Genomic DNA, 27,192 nt, shown 5'->3' on the forward strand with positions numbered 1-27,192 from the left:
GTTAAAGAGAGCTGTGGAAGTCAAGTCATGGTGCCCAGAGTCTGGCCAGAAAGGCACAACAAACCCCTATATGACACCAAAGGGTGGTTTCGATGGTGCAGCAGTGCTGATGCACCATTTTGACTCTGCAGGGTTGCTTGCACAAACATGACCTGCATTGAGGAGTCATCAGAAGAAACCTCATCAAAAAGTCAACATCTGAAGTATGCACAGAAACCTCTTGATAAGTTATGGGCGTTTTGGTCCAAATGGAATGCTTTTGGTCCCAAATATCAGATTTACGCTTGGAGGGAAAAGAAGAAACGTTTGTTAAAAAGAACATCTTGCCAGATGTTTGATTTATGGAGGTGAATCTAACTGCTCTTTTGGTTGCTTGGAGTCGGTGTCGCATGAAATATTTCACGGTGAGAGAAAAGAATGGCTTCCCATAAATATCTGTTTATTCTGAAAGTGAATGTGATGTGGTCAGTAAAAATAATCTGAAGCTGAAAAGAGATTTGCTTTTACAACAGGAAATCGATTTAAATCAAACCTCAAAATCCATCGAGAACTCAAGAAATGCAAACTGAAGCTTTTGGAAAACATGTCACACTCACCTGATCATCATTGTGTATATATGTAGTTTATATGTAGTTGGCCTGGGGTGCAACAGGGGCTTTGAGGATGGATTTGGACTGTACCAGCGTCTGCATTTGCTCACCATCAGTTCTCACCTCAACATCGTTTAGCTGTAATAAATAGACATTCGGTGTCACCCAGATGAGGATGGGTTCTCTCTTGAGTCTGGTTCCTCTCAAGGTTTCTTCCTTATGCCATCTCGGGGAGTTTTTCCTTGCCACATTGGCCACCGGCTCGCTCATCAGGGACAAACTTACACTTATGTAGAACAATTTGATTAATTCTTTCTTACCACATCATCTGTAAAGCTGCTCTATATAGCAGGGTTCTAGCAGGGTTACGAAACCCCTCGGCGAACATGCTTCCGTTTCAGCTTCATATCTCTGAGCTGGTACACATGCACGGAGGCACTTCAGCCTAGCAGTCATCCAGACCTTGGCTGAAGTTCCTAATGGATAAACTGGGAGGAACAGATCATATATTTTTCAACAGTATAGACTGCACAGGCAGGATGACTCCAGAGGATCATGTTACAGTGAGAATCTATGACTCCAGCAGCGATGCACTTTATCTCTAAACAGGATGCTTGGAGCTCAGTCTCCAGTGTCAGTTTTACCATAGTTGCCCATATCACATGCTTTATGAGTTATTAGAAATATAAATAAGATTTAGATGGAAACAAAAACTGAGCATAGTTTAAGAAAATGTTGAGAAAAACATTCATTTTCTTTTCCAAATGTAATTTTTTTTTTCTTTCGAAATTTCTCACATGCGTTGACAAAAGATCGCAGTGGAATTGAGTTGAGAAACTGCATTTATGGAGCACAGTGCAGTTTGTTAGGAGTGTAAATCCAAGATGGCATTACTTCTGCTGTAAATCCACCGAGAGACTCAATAAATAAAAATAAAATAAAAAACCTCAAAAAGAATCAGTGATTAAATCTGGGCGTTAGTCCACATCCTTTGGTTTGCTGTCGGGGTGTGAATCTCTCGGGACCACATCAGATTTCCATTCACCATGCCATTTGTCATGATTCTACATGAGTATTCGATGATTTCTAACCGAATCCTTTGAGTTTTTGGCCTGTAACTGCTTGCTACTTCAACAAATGGAGGATTTTCTTCCATCATTAAAAACTTTAGGCACTGAACAGTACGAAATTGTCATCTGAGTATGTGAGGTATTTATGTACTAAACGTTCAACAGCAAAATATATATATTCTTTTACGACATTTACTTTAAAAGGTTAAGATATCATTGTCATATTGCTTCAGTATTAGAGTAAAACACATTTGAAAAATAAGGAATCAAAGGTATAAAAGTGCTTTCAAGTCTCTATAAATGAGTATATCATGTATATATGTTACCTTAAGGAGTTTGCGATGATATAAATTTCCCCAGCTTTGTTTTCAGCTCTGGACCAGTACCAGTATGACTGCCCAGTGTCGTGTAAACATGTCAGCCTCATTTATATATAAAGCAGTGTTGCTGGTTGGGTTACATTTCTGAGCTGACCCTGCTCCGACCCCTTTGCTCCTTAGCCTCCATTACATATTGACCCTTCCACTGCAGCATTCAGAGTCAGCAAATAACCTCAGACACTCCATTTCACCCAGGCTCTTTATTTATGTTTCCTTTGTGTTGGCCGATAAAGTTGTCGCATTAAACGAATGCAGTTCTAGGATTTTATCATGGCATGGTTGTCGGGTTCTCCAGCTTAAACTTTTGTAAAAAGCTGCATATCTGTTGAATATTGATTTTTGTTCCTGCTTGTGGAAAAAAATAGCAATACAGTGTGACCTCGATACTCGCGGGGGTTACGTTCTGTGACCCCTCGCGAGTAACAAAAAATGGTGGCTTTTGATGGTTGCTTTTTCAATGGGAATTACAGTGCTGTACTGTAAACTCAATAAAAATTGCTCATAAATGTTTCATTTACTGCTTTAAATGAATAATACGATAATAAAATAGTTTTCCAAACATTTTTTACTCCGAACTTTCGAACCACTCGCGGCTTCTCGCGAACCATCGGATTTTCACGCGAGTTTCTCTTTCCGAATGAAAAGTCTCGAACTATCGAGGACGTGTGTATCGAGGTTCCACTGTACACGATTTCCTCGTTTAGAAGCAATGGCCTAAATGAAGACAGGGGACATGAGCAGTTCCAAAATGTCATTTTTAATTAGAATGTGAGAGGGTCTAATAATACGATCATCTATGCAGTCAGGAACTGCTGTGGAATTGTAGTGGCAAAGGGGTTAATAAGAACAGCATCCATCTGAGACCTGACTGATAAAAATATTGTATTTACTCACACATTTAATGATGAATAATCATCATTTAGATTTATATAGATTTATATGAATAATTTCTTCCATTTATTTGGAGACCAAAGGCAAGTGCACCACCAGTCCAGTTTTATGATAAATGGAAAGGGGCGGGGCTTTCAGGTAGTACCAGTTAATGTCAGAGTTCAGTGCACCTGCGCAAAACTCACATCATTACATCGAATTGACATTTTATTTTGAAGAATTAGACTGCTCGTTTGACTCTTGCTAGCATCTCCCATTTGGAAATTATGCAGGTTGTGTAAAGGTTGGTCTGGTTATACAATATGAAGGAAATATAATGTTCTGGCAGGTTAATATACACAACACTACTTTGTTGTGTTTGCTCTGGTTGCTATGATCCTGCATGATTAGGCATTAAAGTGCATTAAATCTTGATCCATGTGTGGTCAAAATGTAATTTCGCATATGACGAACAAATTCATCCAGCTTTCTTCCACTGACTTAATTGAAATCAGCTGCGTATTTTGTGCTTACAGCAAGAGCTGGCGTCCTAATACAAGATCTGGGGGGGAAAAAAAAACAGCGGAATTGTATTTAATAGTGCTCGGAGGATCGTTGACCTGAATGCTATTCAACTTGTGCCTTATCATGGCACAAAATGTAATTTCTCACATTAAATGGCCCTTTGCTGGACGTTCCTTAAGACGATGTGCTCCGGCTGTAGAAACCTTGCGCTCGTTCTTCTGCACAAGACAGATGATCTAATCGTGTGGTTTTATCGAGGGTTGGGTTCACACCAGAGCAGCAAGGATGGTTCCCAGATGAGCCCTGGAGTTCCATTGAGTCTCTTCTCTTACCAGCTTGTTCTTGCTGGTGGAAAATTTAGAGCTTTACTCAAATCACTGCATGGGTTCTTTTTGGTGCAAAGCTGGTACATGTGCAAGTGTGGGTCTGCTCTAGCTGTAAATGGCTCAGTTAACTCTGTTTTCTATCAGCTTGTCTGGCCTTTTTCTCTCCTTCCCATTCTTTATCTCCCTGTAGAATGCAATTGATTGTCAGCTTCAGCACAGCCGTTAATATGCATGGCTCTGCTGATTTCCTGGGCTTGCTCTGGGCCCACACTTAAAACAGGAAGCTGTAGCAGTTCAGGGATTAGTCAGGAATCTCGTAATGCTCTGCTTCCACCACTGGCATTATCTTGGAGACGTGTAAACAGCTGTGTTTTTCGCTCTTCTGGTGTTTCCGCCCAGCTATGGGCTTGGAACAGCAGGGTTAGAATTTGACCTTTGTTCCTGGCTGAATTTGACGCAGAAGGGCAAAACAATAAGTGCTTAGTGTTTACGCAAACAATGACGTCCACGCTTAATCATTTTTCTATCGGGTTGGAATTCTATTCATAGGTCAGGACTCATTACATACAATAAACATCCTTTTTTTTTTGCAATAAAAGGTCACTTAAAATTTACTTACTCAGCGCAAAGTTTTGTGTACTGCATGTTGTTTTATAGAAGAAAGGAAAATGTAACTGAAAAATTTATGAAATCATTTACAAATATAGATTAAGTAGTTTTCCCTAGATTTGTTACATTGAAAGATGTCCAATTGCATCAATTATGGTGGATGAAGCCCTGAAACTAGTACATTTACATTTCTGATAGCAGAAATTAAATGCACTATATGGACAAAATATTGTGGACACCTGACCATAAGATTGTTAAATGCTTTCTTGATTCCACATTTTTAAAAAAAAAAAAAAAACTACCCTCTTCTGGGAAGGTATTCCACTAGATTTTGCGGTGTGGTTGTGGAGATTTATTCTCATACAGCCACTAAGGCCTTATTAAAATCAGGTACTGGTCTAGGGTGAGGAGTTCAGAGCTCTATAGTCGAGTCAAGTTTATTTCTATAGCACTTTTCACAACAGACATTGTCTCAAAGCAGTTTTACAGAAATCAACAGTTAAGGTGAATGGTGTGCATTTATCCCTGATGTGAGCAGCCATGGTGACTGTGGCAAGGAAAAACTCAATTAGATGTTATGAGGAAGAAACCTTGAGAGGAACCAGACTCAAAAGGGGAACCCATCCTCATTTGGGTGACATCAAGAGTTTGATCATAAATCTTTCAACAATACAGAACACTGGAGAGTGAGAACTAACAGGAGTACTGGAGTATATGATTATAAGTAATATATAGCAGGCCACTCAAGATTTTCCAATTCAACTCTTGCTGTGTACACATGGGCATTGCCATGCTGGAACAGGTTTGGGTATCCTAGTTCAAGTGAAGGGAAAAATGTTATGCTAACTCATTCAAAGACATCCGATACAATTGTGCGCCCAAAACTGTAGTAGCAGTTTGGGAAAGAACCATATATGGCTGGAAAATTCAGGTGTCGCAATCCTTTTTTTTTTCCATATAATGTAGCTTTTTTTTTTTTTTTATACATCACCTTCTAACCAGGGAGGTTAAAGACCAACTAGCTGTAAAATGTGACGCTATCAACAAGAATTTGGATTCCTAATGCTCCTGCTGTCACAGGCAGCATAACACACTCTGGGGAAACTGCTGTCTGCCCTCTTCCACATACGCAACCTCACAGACACTTATGATTGGCTAATATTGCTCTGATTGACAGGAGAGGGTTAGAGTGCATGTCCAGTTCTTCTCCTTTAATACCAGCCATCAGGATCAAGATTGTGATCTGCCAATTATAAGGCAAAAATATAACTAGTTAAAAAATTATATATAAGAAATGTACAAATTATGCATAGATTAGTGCTTTCGATTGAACGGCATGAAAATAGGCATAGTAGCCATGCCGTTAACCTCGAGCGGACAAACAAACGACCTTAATTTCTATATGGTATAAAATTGAGACATTATGCAACGTGCTAACCTGTTCTTTTCCTTCTCAGAGCATGTTCAGAATGAAGAGAACTATGGACAGGCTCTGGACAAGTTCGGTAGTAACTTCATGAGCCGAGACAGCTCAGACCTCGGGGCTGCCTTCATCAAGTTCTCCAGTCTGGTGAAAGAGCTGGCAGCTCTGCTCAAAAACCTGGTGAGACGTTTCTGTGTATTTGATATATAATATTTTACTTCATTAATTTCAATGCAATTTTTACACAATGTCAGGTTTGAGTTTATTTAGCAGAGTCAGATCAGTGGTTTAAAGTAACAGCCAGCAATTGCTGTGGAAAAAACACACACAAAATATTGAAATATGGTATTTAAGAGTTAATTCGCTGCCCAAACAACACTGATTTCTCAAATGAAGCTTAACTTAGCCTGCTGTAATGCTAATATAGCAAGGAACAGAGAGAGAGAAAAAAAGACGAATGGCTGCTTCAGCATCATCAGTCCCTTTCCTGGTGCACAGACGAAACATCTGTTGACTTCAGTAATAAATAACAAAGGGAACAAGAATTGCTTTTATGTATGCGGTGTTGAGTCTGTATGAATTGGAAAACCCTGGTGTGTTTGTCTGCTCGGTAAGATTCGTTTTGGTTAGAACACATCAGTCGAGTTTGGGTAGACCAAAACAACCAGTATATAATGTATAGTACATCCAGGCAGTGTGCTTTTTATTATATAAGACTAACACTTGATTTCTGTCCTCCATTTCTAGATCCAGAGCCTAAGCCACAATGTGATCTTCACCCTGGACTCTTTGCTGAAAGGCGACTTGAAAGGAGTGAAAGGGGTGAGATTCCTGCTGCCTGCACACTAATTGGAAAGGAGGTTTTTATAAAGAACAGGCTGATTTACCACACCATCCTGACTTTAAACTAGTGCCTTTGAGGAGGCACAGATCCACTGTAAATCTCACTTGAGTTAAATTAGAGAGCGCCCCACATCGTGGCGTGCTAAACAAATAGCTCCTGTTACTGCCACTAAACTCTGTGTCTGTGTGTGTCCGTAAATACACTACTCTTTCATGCACTGCCACAATATACAAGAACTATTTTAATATAAAACTAAAACCTTTTCCCAGAAGCTCTGCAGTTTACCTTCAGAGTGCGACTAGTGTAAGCTTTCACTCAAGAAACACACAAGAAACACACGCCTTTTCGTTCTTTATTTTTTTTTCATTAGTAATCTTTACATTGCAGTACTTTAGTAATCTTTATATGTATATGTATACTGTAGTGTGTCAGTTAACTGTAATTATTAGGAATACCCTGAAACAGTTTTAATGATTATGAAGTAAGTGTATGAGCTGTGTGCTTTTTTTTTTTTTTTTTTTTTTTTTTTTTTTTTCTTTCTTTCTTTCTTTCTTTTTTCTTTTCTACATTGCTCAGTGCTCAGACGAGCTTGTCAGCAGTTTAAAAGTGAAAATTTGGACATTTGACAACTGAATTGCAAAACGATTATATTGAAAAGGTAGTATTTGAAGTGTTTATACTGCAGAACCACCTAAAAATCCACCATCTATTCTCCACTTAAACCTGTGGAAGGGAAATTAAAATTTTTTCCCCATCTATTTCAAGGGTATCAGTTCTGGATTATTAGATGATCACTATTTTTTTTAACTGGTAAATTACATTTAATGTGTAATAGAAGGATATCTGTAAGAGTAAAAGGGAAAGTTTATAGGACGGTGGTGAGACCTGTGATGTTGTATGGTTTAGAGACAGTGGCATTGAGTAAAAGACAGGAGGTGGAGCAGGAGGTAGCAGAGCTGAAGATGTTGAGGTTTTCGTTGGGAGTGATGAGGATGGACAGGATTAGAAATTAGTTTATTAGAGGGACAGCGCATTTAGGACGTTTTGGAGACAAGGTGAGGGAGGCGAGATTGAGATGGTTTGGACATGTGTAGAGGAGGGACATGGGGTATATCTGTAGGAGAATGTTGAGGATGGAGCCACCAGGAAGGAGGTAAAGAGGAAGGGCAAGGAGGAGGTTTATGGATGTGGAGAAGGAAGACATGCAGTTAGTCGGGTTGAAAGAGGCAGATGTAGAAGACAGGGTATGGAGACGGATGATCCGCTGTGGCGACCCCTAATTGGAGCAGCGGAAGAAAGAAGAAATTAAATTTAATGTTCGTAACATACACTATATAGACAACATTTCCAGTTATATGTGGTAGCATAAAATTTTTTTCTTCACATGAATTAGGAGACACAAAGCTTTTCCAGCATGACGAGGCTTTTTAAAGCACGTCAGTCCTCCACACTTAACATCCGTACCCATTTTTCTGACTGCAAATGAGACTAAATGGGGATTGAGATGTCTAAAAAGCACATATCAGTGTTATGATTGGGTGTCCCCAAACTTTTGTTGATATAGTGTATTTCAATTGAGTGACCTACTTTTAAACGACAGACTCTACAAGCGTCGGTATGATTTTGATAAAGTAATAAAAGCTAGAGGTGATTTCTAAGCAATTTCCCTAATGAAGAAATGTAGCACCGGTACAGTCATGAGAACGATTCCTGGTGGTAAACACACGGCTATTATATGATTACAGACTCCGAGTGGCTTTGAAGAGGCTGTCGGTCTCCACATTACGCTGAGCTGCGCGAAAGAGTTCTGCAGCTTCAGCGAAATGCCTGAGTGCAGGCAATGAGACTCTCATTTTGCTCAGTAGACAAAGTGAATAATACACCATGTCCTTTTCCTTTTTAATCCTCATTCTCCTCCTCCTTTTCCTCCCTCTCTCTCTCTCTCTCTCTCTCTCTCGCGCCCCCCCCCCCCCCCCCTTCTCTGTTCGACTCAGCAAAAAAACACATAAAACTACTCATGAAAGAGAGACATGTAGCTCAGGATTCTGTCAGCTCAGGAATAAAACATCTCCCCAACCTGGGCATCTCCCTTTTACACCTTAATCAGCTCCTCAGGGTCAATGACAAATATTACCAAAGAACTGGGTCATGCCCTGCTTTATGAACATCCTCATAGAAAGATTTTAACATTTGGTTTTTCATGTAAACTAGTTTTATTAGCATACAGGATGTGCGAAGGGTATTTATTGTGTTTCCTGTCTCCTATTAGCCCTGAGTTTATCTGTCGAATAGCGTGCTGCTTCTTCAAGTTGCTCTTTTGGCTTTGCTTGTTTTCTGCAATTAAAAAGTGACTCTTTATTACTGCTAAGCAAACACTTGTGTCATTCCCAGGATCTCAAAAAGCCCTTCGACAAAGCCTGGAAAGACTACGAGACAAAGTTGTAAGTGATCCTTGTTTTTTTTTTGTTTTTTTTTACGACTTACGGAGATATGGAGTGTGAAAAATGTTTCAGGATTTTAAGAGAATAAACGTCTGGTTTTAATATGAGGAGATGTGAGCTACAGTGTACCATGCGCTCTCTCCCTATATATGTCCTTTAGTACGAAGATTGAGAAAGAGAAGCGAGAGCACGCCAAGCAGCACGGGATGATCCGCACAGAGATCACAGGAGCCGAGATCGCGGAGGAGATGGAGAAAGAACGCAGAATCTTTCAACTACAGATGTGCGAAGTGAGTGTGAAATATGTCCAGCACGGGTTTAAGGTGCCTCGTGTGTGTATATATAAAACGAAGAACAAAAATGTGTTTTAATGAAAAAGCCATACCATAGTGAAGCAACTGCATAGAGCAGCACCACATTTACAATAAAGATCATAAGAAATTAGATTTTTTTTTGTTATTTAGTATTGCCATGAATGGTCTATTACACACAGGAGCTTCTCTATTTTGTCCAGAAGACATAATAATAATCACTTTAAAAGTTCACATAGGCTCGATTCTTAACACTTTGTATTGTTTTTATGTAGGATCAACAACTGTATTTATGTTTTATAAGTTTATGAGTCCCCAGTTTTTCTTAAACACTTAAACTGCCCATTCTGAAGACCCTCTTTCAACAAGGAGGTGGTAGCTTAGTGGTTAATGCATTGGACTTTGGATCAGAAGGTCACAGGTTCAAATGGCACCACCACTCCTGGGCCCTTGAGCAAGGCCCTTAACCCTGCTCAGTTGTAAGTCGCTCTGGATGAGCGCATCTGCCAAATGCCATAAATGTAACAGGGATTTTAAGAACCGTCTTTTCTTCACTCTTCTGCGAAGATGTTCCGCTAGAACAGTTAGTAAAGTCAGGTACTTACCGTATTTTCCGGACTATAAGCCGCTACTTTTTCCCCACACTTTGAACCCCGCGGCTTAAACAACGAAGCGGGTAATTTATGGATTTTTCCGGGGGTTTTCCCGGTTTCACAAACTTCAAGCCAAAAAACTGAGCCCCATAACATTAGACGAATGAAATTGCCGAACGGGTTCAGGTGAACCAATGAAACTCTTTATATTAAATTAGATGCGCTCCCACTGATGCTCCTCTGACGTTTGATCTGCCGCTCACTCGGACTGCCAACAGGAAATGCGAATCATTCGTCACGCTGAAAACAACCGGGCATGAAAACACACTTCACCTGTGTTCTGAGCTGCACTGCATCGGGAGAAAAACTTCACGATGGTGATTTTTAAACACACGATGATGCCAAAAGATAAACTTCCAAGAGAAATAGTTGTGAAAGGAAGGAGGAAGACGGTGAACAATGACTTTCTTGGTAGGCTACTGTTTAGATACAAGCCGTGTAGCAGACACTGTCTTTCGTTAAAGCCTGTGTAAAGTTCATTAGTTTCAATGTAGGAACCTGCGGCTTATAGACAGGTGCGGCTTATTTATGTTCAAAATAAAAATCTTTGTAAAATTCAGTGCGTGCGGCTTATATTTGGGTGCGCTTAATAGTCCAGAAATTACGGTATGTAGGGTGAGGAGGCCTGGGGTGCAGTCAGCGTTCCAATTCATCAGTGTTCAGTAGGGTTGAGGTCAGAGCTCTATAGCAGGCCACTCAAGATCTTCCACTCTAACCCATGTAAAGCATATCTTCATAGAGCTGGCTTTGTGGATTCTATTTTCCTTGTTCCTGATCAAGTAAAATAGAAGCCGTTACAACATCCTTTTAGTTTTTGCAAAGGCAGCATTGGAGATGCTCCATCATAAAGATGGCCCTGTGTGCCTGTTTTCATTGTGCACATACTGTACGTCAGTTATATGTGCTTAAATCCATCTGGAACATGCAAATTTGTTTGTTGGAAGTGTTCAGCAAGCATCTCCTAGGGATTAAAGACTATAAATGACATCAAATGAATTCTTTTCAGCATGCAATTGGATTTTATTATGAGAGAGCGCAGAGAAAGAAAGAAGACGGCAGTCTGTTTAACTGTCTTTATTGATTTAGATATAGATTTTTAGTTCTAATGAGTCCTAATAAACCCCCGTGACAGGAAACCCCCGAGACGAAATGAGAAGGAAACCTTTAAAAGAAACCAGATTCAAAAAGGAACCGATTCTAGGATGTTGAGAATACAGATAGCAGACGGATCGAAATGTGTTCAAATGGCTTTTCTGGGATAAGCCTTGGGGATAGTTTTTATAATCATAGGAGCAATCTAAAAGTGTAGGTTATTAGGAAATCTAGTTTATCCACTGAAGCAGGAAGGTGAGTTCCACTCAGAAATGGTTCTGGTGCATTGTGTAGGGCTGAACAGCCTTTTTTTTTTTTCTTTAAAAAAAAATTATCCATTCGCTTCAAGATGTCTGTGATGCACAATATCTGTGGCAAATTTACTTTTATTACATCGAATTTAACACCTCCCACTGTACATTTTACTAAAGGCAAGCGTTTTAAGTTCAATCAGCTGCTTCCAGTCTGAGCCAGTTTGCAAATAATATCACGGTGCTTGCAATATATTGTGAAAATGATACTGATATTATATACCGTAATTTCTGGATTATAAAGCGCACCCATATATAAGCCACACCCACTGAATTTGACAAATATTTTTATTTTTAACATAAATAAGCCGCACCTGTCTATAAGTACACTAATGTACTTTACACAGGCTTTAACGAAAAGACACGTTACACAAGGTGTGACGGGTGAAATATGTTGCGCTTCCTTTAGGAGCAAAGCGGTATTTTGGGAATAGCATGCCAGAAGCGAGCTCTCCCTTCACCCAGACTCAACGCGTTACAACGGCTTGTATCTAAACAGTAGCCGACCAAGAAAGTCATTGTTCACTGTCTTCCTCCTTCCTTTCACAACTATTTCTCTCGGTAGTTTATCTTTTGGCATCGTCGTGTGTTTAAAAATCACCCGGTGAAAGTTTTTTTCTCCCGATGCCGTGCAGCTCAGAACACAGGTGAGGGTGCGTTTTTTTTTTTTTTTTTTTTTTTTTTTTTTTTTTTTTTTCCTTTCGTTTCTGTTCGGAAATTTCATTGGTCTAATGCTTTGGGGTTGAGTTTTTTGGCTTGAAGTTTGTAAAACCGGGAAAAACCCAGGAAAATTCATAAATTAGCCGCTTCATTGTTTAAGCCGCGGGGTTCAAAACGTGGGGAAAAAGTAGCGGCTTATAGTCCGAAAAATATGGTAATCGTATTTTCTAAAGGTTCCTAATAAATGACCCTGATGAATGGGAAACGGTTCCTAATAGTTTTCGTTGCACATGTGGTTATGATCGTTTCCGCTTTTTGTTTTGCACAGTACCTGATCAAAGTGAACGAGATAAAGACTAAGAAGGGAGTGGACCTCCTCCAAAACCTCATTAAGTATTATCACGCACAATGCAAGTAAGTATGTGTATCTGGTTCAATAGTACACACAGTGAACAGACCACAAATAGCAGCTTGATATTTAGTCAGGCTGCATTTTTTTTTTAGACGGTTTTAGCTCTAAAGCCTCCTGTCCTAACCAATTTGAAATTCCTTTTTTTTTTTTTTTTTTTTTATGTAAGCTTTTTTCAGGACGGCCTAAAAACCGCGGACAAGATGAAGCAATATATCGAGAAGCTAGCAGCTGATCTCTATAATGTAAGTTTTCCCCATTGTGCTGTAATACTTCAGCTGGTCACCTGAGGATCTCATTTATTTATTTATTTTTTCCTCAATTGCTTTTGGTCATCAGAGACTTTCATATAAATTGAGATACACATGAATGTTCAGGGCAATAACTAGCTATGAAGACCACAGAAGCCTTTATTTTTAATCTCAGCCGATCAGATATGAACACATGAGAATATGCAACTTATGTGAGAACACATGATAAACACATTACACATTACGCATAATACACATAATAGGAAATGTTTTTATATTCCTGTTGATTGTCTTGTGAAACACATTATATAAGGCAATTAAATGGAACCAAATGCATTAAATAGAAAGTCAATAATTTTTTTTTTTTTATATATATATTTATATATAAATAAATGATAAATGAACATCAGAAAAAAATACCAGAGAACGAAAAAGAGCATTTGATTTAATGCACATTGTGACACATACTTATGGAGTACAGGAAATTTATCAGTAAAAAAATATTCCACTCCTTAAAATATATACAGTACAGACCAGAAGTTTGGACACACCTTCTCATTCAAAGAGTTTTCTTTATTTTCATGACTAGGAAAATTGTAGAGTCACACTGAAGGCATCAAAACTATGAATTAACACATGTGGAATTATATACATAAAAAAGTGAACTGAAAAGATGTAATATTGTAGGTTCTTTAAAGTAGGCATCAAGAGAATACCAAGAGTGTGCAAAGCAGTAATCTAAGCAAAAGGTGGCTACTTTGAAGAACCTACAATATGACATATTTTCAGTTGTTTCACACTTTTTTGTTATGTATATAATTCCACATGTGTTAATTCATAGTTTTGATGCCTTCAGTGTGAATCTACAATTTTCATAGTCATGAAAATAAAGAAAACTCTTTGAATGAGAAGGTGTGTCCAAACTTTTGGTCTGTACTGTATATATTTTTATATTATAAACCCAAAAGTCCCGGTTCGACTTGAGCGCTCCTTGTATATCATTGTATCATATCATCCAGTGTATATTCTGTATGGTGCGTTTATTAACAAAAAAAACTGGGATTGAAATCTGGATTATTTGATTTTATTATTTCAGATAAAACAAACACAGGATGAGGAGAAGAAACAGCTCACTGCTCTTAGAGACCTTATTAAATCCTCCTTACAGCTGGACCAGAAGGAGGTAAGTACACCAATGCCGAGGACTTTTTACAGTCTTCGGAGGCTTTGATTAGTTTGTTGTTGTTGTTTTTCTTGTTTTTAAGAGATCACACAGAACATGATCACAACAGCCCCCATCTCTTTTAAGCTCCTGTGATCATAAAGCCATGATGTTGTGCGTTCACGCTTTAGTGTGTAACGTGGAAAACATGCCGCCCTCAGCGTAAAATAATTCATTAGACAAAGTCAGATTAGAGTTTGCGTTCTAGCAATAGCGTTTGCCTTTTCTAAACGTGACATTTATCGCCTTGGAGAGTGTGGCCTGAAGAGCTTTGCAGTCGTTTGCAGATTTACATGTTCTCGTGAGGGGCAGAGGAACTGCGGATGTCAGGACAAAACAGCAGGACGTTTTTGTAGAGCAGTGTGTTTGATGTTTTATGTGTTTGGAATTAATGTCGCTTTCCAAAGCAGATGGTTCTGGTTCTGATTGGATGGCATTGTGCGGTATTGTTTCATCCACAGACGTGCCACTGAATCAGAACTATGGTCTATTTAGATGTTGTCTTCAAGCTGCTTTAATGATATTCTTATGAATCCCTTATTCTCTCTCTTTTTCTCTCTTTAATGCCTTCTGACTGAAGTCTAGGAGAGTAAGTTGATATCAGTAATATTCTGTTGCCATGCTTTATAATTGATTGTGGTTTCGGAGCATAACCAGAATTATGATTTTTTTTTTTTTTAAATGATTATTTACTTACCATAGGTGCATCTCTAATTCTAAAACTATTTATTTTTTTACCCAGTACTATCTTAATGTTAGTTCTGCTAATGACTTTTATGATTTGTATGGTTTAAATGTTAAATGTGTGTGTGTGTGTGTGTGTGTGTGTGTCCAGGACTCGCAGAGCAAGCAGAGTGGATACAGTATGCATCAGCTTCAGGGCAATAAGGAGTTTGGCAGTGAAAAGAAGGGCTATCTGATGAAGAAGAGTGATGGGTGGGTGTCTCTGCTGCTCCTGGAACAAAATGACATTACGATGGCAATTTGTCTGTAATTACACTGCTCAGTTATTAATCTACTTGTAGGTTGGACATCTGGTTGAATGTAACGTGGCATAAAATTGGATTATCAGTTGCTGGCAGCACGTTGAGATCATCGCTTTGTGTGGGTGGCGCTGGCTTTTGTTAAAACCTCTGCGCACATGCAATTGAATAGAATTGCTTCATGTCACAGAAGAACTCTGACACCGGCAGGTTTCAGGGGGATCTCGGTGTGGACCAGCAGATTATCAGTCAGCTTCTGTAAGCACTTAGTAAAGAGCCATAGTGGCTAGAGATATTGGAAGTGATGAGGAATTTTCCTGAACTAGGAGACCCAAATCTGTATCCACAAAGCCAGCCCCATGAAGATATGCTTTACATGGGTTTGAGTGGAAGATCTTGTGTGGTCTGCTATAGAGCTCTGACCTCAATCCAACTGAACACTGTTATACTGACTGCACCCCAGGCTTTAAACCCTAAATCGGTACCTGGCTTTACTAATGTCCTTGTAGCTAAATGAGCTCATATCTCCAAAAGCACACTCCAAAATATAGTGGAGCATCTTCCCAGAAGAGTGGCAGTTATTATACTGAACAGCAAATGTGGAAATATTAAACTTATGGTCAGTTTTTTTGCCTAGGGAAAGAGCAGTTTCAGTGCTTCCAGGTTTGCCAGCAAACCGGTAAAGAATGGTTTAGAGCTGCTAGTAAAACGTCATAGCAGGAACTAGCTTGTCTCACAGACAGGTCATTACGTTAAATACAGAGTGGCGCAGCTAAACGGGAAATTTAAACGGAACTGATGAAGAGTGGATGACCCTGGGGCAATTGTTTGTGCTACACAAAATGATTGGGAGATTGCTGTCTCCATAAGAGGAATACGTCATATCAGGAATTCCATGCTTGGTCATGCTAACGCATTAGACCACCCTGGTGTTTTTTCCCTGTAATAACGTAGTCTGTCATTTATTATTCTACAACACTGCTGGAATGTGTACCTAACGTGTGTGGGTGTGGGTGTGGGTGTGGGTGTGGGTGTGTGTGTGTGTGTGTGTGTGTGTGTGTGTGTGTGTGTGTGTGTGTGTGTGTGTGTGTGTGTGTGTGTGTGTGTGTGTGTGTGTGTGTGTGTGTGTGTGTGTGTGTGTATATATATGCATCAATTGTGAAATATTTTTGTTCCACAAAACTTGTTAAAAGCTTGTAAACCTGTAGTGCTGCCCAAGTCTCTGGATATGTTGCTCTGTTAGCTGAAAAGGTATACCAATATTTATGACATCAGGCCACTTTGTGTAAATGAATCAATAAGCCTGTTTTACATCATTCGATCCTGCAGGCTGCGGAAGGTGTGGCAGAGGAGGAAGTGTTCGGTGAAGGGGGGCATCCTGACCATTTCTCATGCCACGGTGAGTGCTCTTTTTTTTTTTTTTTTTCTGTTCGAGTCCGATTTCTGGTCCCCAGAGGAGGCACTTAAGTCTGTGTTTATTTTTATTTTTTTAAGTTCTCTGTAAGACAAAGTAGGACAGGTAGTGCAGCTAATGCATCGCTAGATGAGGACAAATCCAAATGGACAGTATAGCGCTTTTGCACACTGTTTTCACTCCATTTGTTTAGAAGAATTGGCGAAGAGACCGTGCGTGTGTGTGCGTGTGCGTGTGTGTGTGTGTGTGTGTGTGTGTGTGTGTGTGTGTGTGTGTGTGTGTGTGTTGCTTCCTGCAGTGTGGTGACTGATTTAGGATTGTTTATGAGCATGCTGGCAGCAGGGGAAGGGGGGGTGTAACCCACAGTGGAGTCTGCTGTAATGATGTAGGAGGACAGCATCTGCTATAATAGTGTACATTGCATGTTGATTTGTGCAATGACGTGCAGCATGTTAAGATTTGGGGGGATTTAATGTCAGGATTAATCACCCGTGTACGTGCTCCAGTACTCCCTTTTTAATAGTAGTAGTAGTAGTGTGTAGAGATGGAATCACTAAGACGTCATCCCTAAATCATGGGCTGCCTGATGTGTCAAAGTTGTGTAAGTCGTGTGTATTTTCCTCTCCAGTCAAACAGACAGCCAGTTAGACTTAACCTGCTCACCTGCCAGGTGAAACCAGGCGAGGATAAGAAGTGCTTCGACCTGATCTCCCGTGAGTAAACGCACAAACACACATGCACATGCGTTCACACGCGTGAAAGTCCATTACATGTGCGCTAAGTGGTGTGGAACGGAGCGGAAGTACAGTTAATGTAATCCACTGCAACCCTTTTCCCCTCCTCTTTCTGCAGATAATCGTACATATCATTTCCAGGCAGAGGATGAGCAGGAGTTTGTAATGTAAGTGTGTGTGTGTGTGTGTGTGTGAGTGTTGTGATGAAAATGAGCACGCTAAGCTGTGATAAATGTGTATTTATAGGAACTATCGCTAGTACAGTAGGTCGAAAACATGTGTCCCGGTATGGTACCTTGTATACAGTAGTGTCTCTGACGAGGTCTAAAAAAAAAGAACCTCTTTCTCCATCAATCTTTTGACGTTTGAAAGTAAAATTCAAAATTCCACAGGAATATGAGAATTCAGACTTATGAGAGGGACACATTTGTTGGACTTTACTAGAGAGCCAAGTCTTTGCGTAAGCACTCTTTACAACTATAGTGAGCGGAAAAGCCTTTTAGAATGCACAGCGTATTGAATCTTGAGATGGCTCTGCTCCAACCACAGATGACCTTCACTCCAGAAAGCCAAGGACAAGAATCTAAGGCTGTAATTAATGTAAACAGTTTGCTGCAATGACTTAAGGCTACAATCACCTTGAAGGGTTTTACACCGTAGTCTCTAACAGTGGCAACAATTTACAACCTCAACAATGATTCAACTGTAAAGAATGGAAGTTCGGGGTCACCCAGATGTTCCTCTCGAGAATTCTTCCGCATACCATCTCTGGAAGCTGAACACTATCGCTTGCTCATTAGGGATTTTTTTCATCTATTTATTTATGTAAAGCTGCTTTGGGACAATGTCCATTGTTAAAAGTGCTATATAAATAAAATGGAATTGAATAGGGGCTACAGGGGACATGGCTTTAAAGAAACACAACAGTTTGGAAAGATTGACATATATAGATATTAACATTAACTGAAGCTCTTGTATTTTTCTCAAAAATATTTGAGAAAATTGAATATTTATTTCTCTACGCTTGCTTTCTTGTTTTACTGAGTATCAAAGATAAAAGCAACTTTTACTCTCTGCTCTTAATTCACTCTATTTAAATTGTCAATGATCATTACCAATTACATTTTGCACAAATAAATGGCTTATTTATTCTGCAGAAAAGTGATATTTAATTTGCCTATTAAATACTAATAGTTCTTCTACTTTGTGACATGATTCTGTAATTGTATTGATTGCTTTACTACTACTTTGAACTTTTTTTTTTTTTTTTTTTTTTTTTATATTTGTTTCATTCCATCTTGTTTAAGAGGCTGTAATGTTGATGTTGGTTAATGCAGTATTGAGGTGTACAATTTGTTGTTGTTCGGTATAGAGGACCAGTGCATCTTTAAACCTGCTTTCGATACGAGTCAAAAACTCAAGTCCTGTTAAAATCAGATACTTTTAAGACTTTTAATCAAATCATATTGGAATTGGTGACATTGAACTTGCAACACGGTATAAATTTTGCATTAAGATATATATACTTTTTCTCACATATGATTTTCAGGTTCTCTTTACACCTCTGACTGAGTGATAGTTGAGATAAATACATGTATCAGCAGGCGTACGCTCACAGGTGTAAGAAATAATCCTAGCTTTAGGGATGACGTACTACCTAGTTAGATTATTTCGCACACAAAACCTTTGCTTTGTAGTATTATTTATCATTGCTTGTGTGTGTGTAGACAAGCTTCTGATTATGATTAATGCATGATGGATAAAAGTGTATCTGTGCAATGTGTGCACTTATTGTATGCTTTTGGAATGTGTATTGATGCCAGTGATGTGTGTGTGTGTGTGTGTGTGTGTGTGTGTGTGTGTATACAGTGAGATGCTTTATTAACATGAGTGTATGTGCTTGATGCATTTTTGATTTTGGAATGTATATTAAAAGTGTGTGTGTGTGTGTGTGTGTGTGTGTGTGTGTGTGTGTGTGTGTGTGTGTGTGTGTGTGTGTGTGTGTGTTTTCAGCTGGATCTCTGTGCTGACTAACAGTAAGGAGGAAGCTCTGAACATGGCATTCCGTGGGGAAGAGAGTGCAGGGGATGACAGTCTGGAGGATCTGTCCAAAGCCATCATCGAGGACGTGCTGCGCATGCCTGGCAACGAGGTGTGCTGCGACTGCGGAGCTCCAGGTCAGACAGCTCTGTGTGTGTGTGTGTGTGTGTGTGTGTGTGTGTGTGTGTGTGTGTGTGTGTGTGTGTGTGTGTGTGTGTGTGTGTGTGTGTGTGTGTGTGTGTGTGTGTGTGTGTGTGTGTGTTTACACAAGAGTGTGGCGACTCTGTTTGGAGTCGCAAGCTTGAATGAGTCAGTGTTTATTGTGCAGAGAAAATAGACACATGACCCCCAAACACATACAGTTAAACACACACACATTTAGTCTCTGATTATTATTTTAGTTTTTCAACTTCCTTCTCATCCTCTCTTTAGTTGCTACAGTTACACAGATCAGAATAAAAAGATCACATTTTCATTAACGCAGTGGCGCGAGGCAATTTAAAATCCCTTATCAGTGTTTGTTGTTCTTCTTAGACCACAGCTATTTTTGGATTAGAGTTCATTAATGCCTTCATATCAGTTATTTTATCAGCCTCTCTCTTTCTCTTTACTGAAAAGAAATATAGACTTTGTGGACAACAAGCTTCGTATGTGCTTTTTGAACATAGGGTGAGGAGACCTGGGGTGCCGTCAGCGTTCCAGTTTATTTCAGAGGTGTTTAGTAGGGTTGAGGTCAGATCTTTATAGCAGGCCACTCAAGCTCTTCCAGTCAAGAAGGCTTTTATTGTCATTTCAACCATATACAATACAGTACACAGTGAAACAAGGCAACATTCTCACATGTACACACCAATGTGCTACATCAGACAGTATACATTTGCAAAACACAGAACTACACAAAACACACTGGGGCATGACAAAGTTCACATGTGGAGCATGTTTGAAGCAAGATTTACATATGGTTGGAAAAGTCAGGTGTCCCAATAGTTTTGTCCAAATGGTGTAGCTTTATTTTGCTGAAAAATCCAGAAATGTCCTAAACTACAGAAACACCTTACAGGTATAAAAAAAAAAAAAATCATACTTTGGTGTGTTCTGCTATTTAAGTTTCTGGACCATCAGATAAAAGGGGGGAAAAAAAGGCTTGCATTTTGCAAACCTGTGTGCATAGTTCGGAAGGACCCTCTTTAACAGAGCAAACATCAGATGACCAATAACCTTCACCAAGCCCCCAGTGGGTTATATAACAATGGATATATTTATATTATATATAATATATATTTAATTGAGAACACGTTAAAACAAGTACATGTCTACAAGCAACTGTTAAAGATGAGCTAGAAAATCAAATAAAAGAACCAAAGCTCATAATACGCATCTGAAATCGGTTAAGACATTTTAAAACGAACAGAATAATTGGAAACTTGTGTAACATGCTGAGATAATGAGGTTATTTGTTCATGATCTGGTAACGATGATACTAATTGTTGCTCAATTGCAGTAGTTTACCTCAGAATTATAGTTTTTGCTACGTAATTTCTTAAAAAAAAAAAAAGAAAAGTCTCTTTGTCTAAATAGTCTGACTACTGTTTAGTGATAATCTGCAAATTATGACGCACGCTGATTTTAAAGACAATCATTTTAAAGTTTAATTATTCACGAAAAATGGGTGTATGGCGACCCCTTCAGGATTTGAAATGAACAACACTTATTTCTCGCATTTACTGTATAATAACACAAGTTTGTATTATTGTGTGTTTGAACAGAACCTAAATGGTTGTCTACTAACCTGGGCATCCTGACCTGTATCGAGTGTTCAGGCATCCACAGAGAGATGGGCGTTCACATTTCACGCATACAGTCCATGGAGCTGGATAAACTAGGCACCTCTGAACTCTTGGTAAAGCATGTGTGATGGCTCTGTGTGATCTTTCTGAGATTGTATATGCAGCCACATGGTATAATAAGATAAAATAAAATATACCTTTATTCATCCCACAGTGGGGACATTTCTATGTTACAACAGCAAAGAAAAGAAATATATAAAATAGCCTCATGATATAATGTAATATGATACATAATATAGTACATTTTATATTTATGTAATATAATTAAATTATATCATGTATCTGACATGATTAGTGAGAGCGACGCAAGTCAAAACAGCAAATTATTTAATAAAATTATATATACAAAAGTTTATGGACAGCTGGCCATAAGATTTGTATGTACCTTTTGGACATGTCATTCTACCTTTAGTCCCAAATTGCTGTTATAATAACCTCCACTCTTCTGGGAAGGTGTTCCATTACATTTTTGGAGTGGTGTAAGTACAGTCAGGTACTGATGTAGTGTGCAGAACAATTAATCCCAAAGATTTTAAATAGGGTTGAGGTCAGAGCTCTATAGCAGGCCACTCAAGATCTTCCACACACACTTCCAACCCATGTAAAGGAGCATGGAGCTGCACAGGGGGATTGTCATGCTGGAATGACTTTGGGTCTCATATAGTTCAAGTGGAGGGAGAATATTATTCCAAAGAAATTCTTTACAATTGTGTGCCTCCAGCTTTGTAATAACATTTTGGGGAAGAACCACATTTAGATGGGAAAGTCAGATGATTTAATATTTTTCTCCATATAGTGAATATAATGAATAATTATGAGATTCGGCATTCTAATTTGACCCGGTAAGTAATTTGCATAATAACCAGGTTTTTTTTTATTGCGTGTAAAAGTCAAACATATGGGTAATAAAATATCAGAATCAAATCTCTAATTCGTTTATTATTTATGAATAATCGTCGTTCATTTTCCTATTCTCCAGCTGGCCAAGAATATAGGAAACAGTAGTTTTAATGAAATCCTGGAAGGGAATCTGCCGATCCCCTCCCCCAAGCCTATGCCATCCAGTGACATGTGAGTACACTTCCTCTCTGCTTCTTATTAGAATAAAATGACGTTTCCTATAATTATGGTGGTAAGATGTGACCCCTGCTGCCTCCCTATAGGACTGAGAGGAAGGAGTACATCAACGCTAAGTACATTGAGCACCGCTTTGCACGGCATACGGCGAGCACGGCCACGGCGAGGCAAGGTGACCTGTATGAGGCGGTCAGGACTCGAGACCTGCTGGGGCTTGTGCAGCTCTACGCTGATGGAGTGGAGCTACTGGAACCATTCCCAGAGGCAGGACAGGTACACATACACTCATCTGCCTCCTGGATTTTGTAGTCTTTCAACCTGTAGAGCTTGATTACACTATATAGACCAACATTTGTGGACATCTGACCATAAGATTGGTGATTTTTAGACATCACATTCCACATTTAGTCCATTTTGCTGTTATAAGAACCTCCACTTTTCTGAAGAAACATTTTAAAGTGTGCTTGTGGAGATTTGTGCTCATTCACCCACAAGGGTGTTAGTAAAGTCATATAATGATGTAGGGGGGAGGCCTGGGGTGCAGTCGGTATTACAATTTATCCCAAAGGTGCTCAATAGTTACGGTCAGAGCTCTAAAGCAGTTTGCTCAAGATCTTCTGTTTCAACCCATGTTAACCGTATCTTCTTGGAGCTGACTTTGTGCACAGGGGAACAGCCATGCGGGAATGACTTTGGGTCTACTAGTTTAAAAAAAGGGGGAAAATTTCATGCTACCACCTCCAAAGAAATTCTATACGATTGTGTGCTTCCAACTTTGAGGTAACAGTTTGAAGAAGAACCACATATGGTTGGAAAAAGTCAGGTGTCCCAATACTTTTGTCTAAATAGTGTATTTGGGATTACTTACATATTCCATAATTCAAATTCATTTATTTAATTTTTATTTCCAAAATTAATATTGGATTTAAAAATATTGAGTACTTACTTCTGTTGCTGTAAAAAAAAAAAAAAATTTTTTTTTTTTCAAATTTACAGTATAAGCCTATTTTTTTTTCTTCTTCTTCTTTGGAACAACCATGATAATACATTTTAAGGAAATTATTAAAGAAAACTTACATTTTTTATCAATTGTTTGGTGATTAAACACTGACTAATGCTAATGTCTAAATTACATTTTGTAACAAAATAAAAATAAATAAATAAAATATAAAAGCATTCATGAATCCAATATGTGGTGCACTTGAGGGCGCTAAAAACCCCTGACATTTAAAAAAATAAAAAGAAAGGAAAATCTTTGCGAATAAAATTGTTCTCTTGAATTTGGGCTTCGCCGTTTTAGAGGCACATAAAAAATATATATATATGTATATGTATGTCTCAATTGATTTGTTTATCAAGCAAGTCTTGTTTAACTAAAAATATAACTTATTATTAATCAGATAAATATTACCTGAGCTGATATAATCAACTAGATAATAATTAGGATTTACTGTAAAGGTAAAAGTATTGAGACACCAGACATTTTCCATCGTTTGCATGTGGTTCTTCTCCAAACTGTTGATACAAAATTGGAAGTACACGGTTGCATCAGATGTCTTTGGATATGACTGGACTAGAAAACCCAACCCTGCACCAGCATGACAATGCCTCTGTGCACAAAGCCAGCTCCATGAAGATAGATTTTTTGACCTTCTATAGTGCTCCAACACTATTATATAACACTATATAATATATATATATATATATATATATATATATAAATAACACTTTTGGAACGCTGACTGCACCCCCAGGCCTCCTCAATCTATATCAGTGACCTGACTTTACTAACACCCTTGTGGCTGAATGAGTGCAAATCTCCACAACCAAACTTTAAAATCTAGTGGAACATCTTCCCAAAAGAGTGGAGGTTAGTATTACAGCAAATGGGAACTAAATGTAGAATGGGATGTTTCGAAAAGCACATATGAATCTTGTGGTCAGGTGTCCACAATCTTTTGTCCATATAGCGTATTATTTTCTGGTTTTCTTTTCTTTCCTTTACTCATAGGGAATTTTGTGTTGCATCAGGTGCCTTTTTTTGACAGTTAGGCCTATAGAATGTGTGTTTGCTCTGATCATCTCCACGCCAGAAACACCCCCCCCCCCTCCTAAACTCAATTTAGCATCTTTGATTCTATTTGCTAAAAGAAAACAGCATATTCAAATGTTAAAAATATTAAAATCTCCCGAAAACTTTTCCCTGACAGTTGAACTGACGCATAATTGTTGTTATATCAGAACCTGAGGCCATCTGCTTGGTTAACTTTCATGCGAAACGTTTGATGGTCTCTGTCCCTTCCCCCCAAAACTAAATGTCAGACCACATATATAGATGAGGGATTAGATCTGATTTTCACTACCTGTAAATTAAGAGGATTCGAGAGCAACTCGGTCACCCGCAACCTGCTTTCCAGACGTTTTGGATCAAATCACGCAAGTCGGCGAATTGCATTTACACTCTAATATGGAGTAGCTCATTAATTTCAACATAGCATTGCATTCCAGAAGCTTTTACCCGAAATATGGTGAGCATTTTTTGGTAAAAAAAAAAAAAGTGGTATTCATTCATTCATTTTCTCCCGCTTATCCGTAATTCGGGTCGCGGGGGCAGCAGTCTAAGCAGGCCCCCGCCTTCGACTGCTGCCCAATCCTCACCGCACCGTCCCTTACGGTCCCTCCTGCAGGTGGTGAGCCCACGGGAAGGCGGCCCCACATCACGGACCTTGATATTTCCCTCGTAAGGGACATTATAATGTTGTATAATTTATTAAAATCTGTTGCATGCTATGAAGAATACTTACTTAAAACAAAAAGCTTTTTTTTTTTGACGGATGCCCTGAACCAGTTTATAGAAGATATTCTCAAAAATTTTAACCCCCCCAAATTCATTCATTAAATTTTCACAACTAAGATTTCTGTAACTAATATAACTGTTGATATTCTCAAGGGTTACAAACACTGGCCAGGATGCAAACTTAAAAGACACAAATATATAAATACGGTGGTCCCCCGGAACTCGCGGGGGTTACGTTCTAAGAAGTTCTAAGACGCGAGTTCCGAAAATCCGCGAATTCTGGATGCACCTTCGCAGCCCTTATGGTACCCTAGCGAATTCATCTAGACATGGTCACTTTAATACAATGATGTGTTTTTAAAAAAATTATGAAATTTGTTAGTGAAAACAAAGTTTAAAATGTTATTCCTAACGTTCCTAAACACTCGGTCCCGCTGCGGATTCCCGGCAGATAATCCGCAACTTGCTGTTAGTTAGGTTCCAAATGAGAACCCGCGAATTTTCAGAACTGCGAATTATCGGGGGTCGACTGTAATAATGCACGATGGCATTAAATACGATTGTGTATGTTGCAAAATAGTTTGGAGATGTGCTTCGTGGGGGGGGGGGGTTTCCTATAAAATTGCTTTATGATATATTTGGTAGGATCCTGGGGAGACGGCTTTGCATTTCGCTGTACGGACTTCAGACCAATCCTCGCTGCCCTTGATCGATTTCCTTGTTCAAAACAGGTACAGTACCTCCTATTACGGTCTCTTGCACGTAAATAAATGTAAAACCGATAAAGCAGATACAAAACAGATAAATGTTTGCTGATCTTGGCTTGTGTGTGTGTGTGTTATAGCGGATCTCCGGACCGGCAGACGGACAGCGGAAACACAGCGCTCCATTACTGCTGTACGTACGAGAAGCCGGAGTGCGTCAAACTGTTACTCAGGGGCAAGCCGCTGATCGATATAGGTCAGTGAGTGAGACACTACATTTGTAATGATGCATGGTTTTGGTTGATGTGTCCTACAAAAACAGGTGCTCCAATATACCTACTAAATGGCTTTCTAATTTCAGCCAATCAGAACGGGGAGACGGCCTTGGACATCGCAAGGAGGTTAAAAAACACACAGTGTGAGGAACCTGTAAGTGTACAGCCAGACATTTAAACATTGAACACCAGTGGCTCTGTAATTCAAAAAGCTAGAGTTTGTGGTTTTGAGTGTGTGTGTGTGTGTGTGTGTGTGTGTGTGTGTGTGTGTGTGTGTGTGTGTGTGTGTGTGTGTGTGTGTGTGTGTGTGTGTGTGTGTGTGTGTAGCTGATGGAGGCAGCAGCTGGCAAGTTCAACCCTCATGTTCATGTAGAGTACGACTGGAACCTGCGGCTGGAGGAGATCGATGAGAGCGATGATGATCTGGATGATAAGGTTAGAACCACTGCCCTCAGTGGGAGAATAGAGAAGCAGCTATCGTTCAGCTGGTGATTAGACAGGTCAATTAACAGACTTTTTTCAGCTTTCAACATTTTCATGTACAAGTAAAATAAAACTGCTACAAAGCTGTTTTTTTTGTTAGATTTTTTTCTCTCTCTTAAATGAACATACTGGTTTAATTCGGTAACTCTTTCCTTCATATATATTGTACTGTGCACAAATTCTGTCTACATGCTAAATGGCAGATTGTCTCTATTTAACAGCAGCCAAGTCCGGTGAAGAAGGAGCGATCGCCTCGACCGCAAAGCTTCTGTCACTCATCCAGCGTGTCTCCTCAGGAGAAGCTCTCATTGCCTGGATACTTGAGCCACAGGGACAAGCAACGTCTTTCGTATGGGGCCTTCGCCAACCCCGTCTACAGCACGTCCACAGAAACGCCCGCATCGCCCGGGGCAGACACGCCCACTCCTGCCACCAAGAGCAGTGCCAAAGGTATGAAGAAAGCAGGCAATTAATTGTCTTACATTTTTTTTTGTACAACCCCAATTCTAAAAGAAAGTTAAGATGCTGTGTAAAATGTGAACACGAACAGAACGCAGTGACTTGCAAATATCATAACCCACATTCTATTCCCAGTAGAAAATGGAAAAGATGTCAAATGTTTAAACTGAGAAAATAAACAATTTTAAGGAAGAAATAAGTTAATTTTGAATTTGCCATAACACGTCTCAAAAAAAGTAGTGACAGATACAACAAAAGGCTGAAAAAGTAAGTGTTACATTATGTTAAATAGGCAGCAGTTTAGTAACATGGCCTCCTCCCACTCTTCTCCACCAACTCCACCCTACCGGCACTCTTTTCTTTACTTCTCTAACACACTCTCCTTTACTTTG

General features: G+C 39.2%; 1 protein-coding gene across 5 annotated transcripts in view; it reads left to right on the forward strand.

Moving 5' to 3' along the window:
• The window catches only part of asap1a (ArfGAP with SH3 domain, ankyrin repeat and PH domain 1a), a 65,144-nt gene that overhangs the window by 27,765 nt on the left and 10,187 nt on the right, over positions 1–27,192 (forward strand). For 3 of the 5 annotated variants that reach the window (XM_083541674.1, XM_083541673.1, XM_083541672.1), the window contains exons 5-24: positions 5,828–5,973; positions 6,541–6,615; positions 9,029–9,078; positions 9,239–9,368; positions 12,434–12,519; positions 12,684–12,759; positions 13,862–13,948; positions 14,823–14,923; positions 16,300–16,369; positions 17,013–17,097; positions 17,237–17,285; positions 19,132–19,295; positions 20,925–21,058; positions 21,985–22,076; positions 22,169–22,355; positions 25,525–25,610; positions 25,724–25,839; positions 25,945–26,012; positions 26,186–26,293; positions 26,563–26,791. In XM_083541674.1, coding sequence (XP_083397800.1) covers positions 5,828–5,973; positions 6,541–6,615; positions 9,029–9,078; positions 9,239–9,368; positions 12,434–12,519; positions 12,684–12,759; positions 13,862–13,948; positions 14,823–14,923; positions 16,300–16,369; positions 17,013–17,097; positions 17,237–17,285; positions 19,132–19,295; positions 20,925–21,058; positions 21,985–22,076; positions 22,169–22,355; positions 25,525–25,610; positions 25,724–25,839; positions 25,945–26,012; positions 26,186–26,293; positions 26,563–26,791 — 2,139 coding nt within the window. The remainder of the gene's footprint in view (positions 1–5,827; positions 5,974–6,540; positions 6,616–9,028; positions 9,079–9,238; positions 9,369–12,433; positions 12,520–12,683; positions 12,760–13,861; positions 13,949–14,822; positions 14,924–16,299; positions 16,370–17,012; positions 17,098–17,236; positions 17,286–19,131; positions 19,296–20,924; positions 21,059–21,984; positions 22,077–22,168; positions 22,356–25,524; positions 25,611–25,723; positions 25,840–25,944; positions 26,013–26,185; positions 26,294–26,562; positions 26,792–27,192) is intronic. The other 2 variants (XM_083541675.1, XM_083541676.1) reach the window with 1 other exon arrangement.

This window comes from Silurus aristotelis (genome assembly GCF_946808225.1).
Source record: "Silurus aristotelis genome assembly, chromosome: 5".
NCBI classification, from domain to species: Eukaryota; Metazoa; Chordata; class Actinopteri; order Siluriformes; family Siluridae; genus Silurus; species Silurus aristotelis.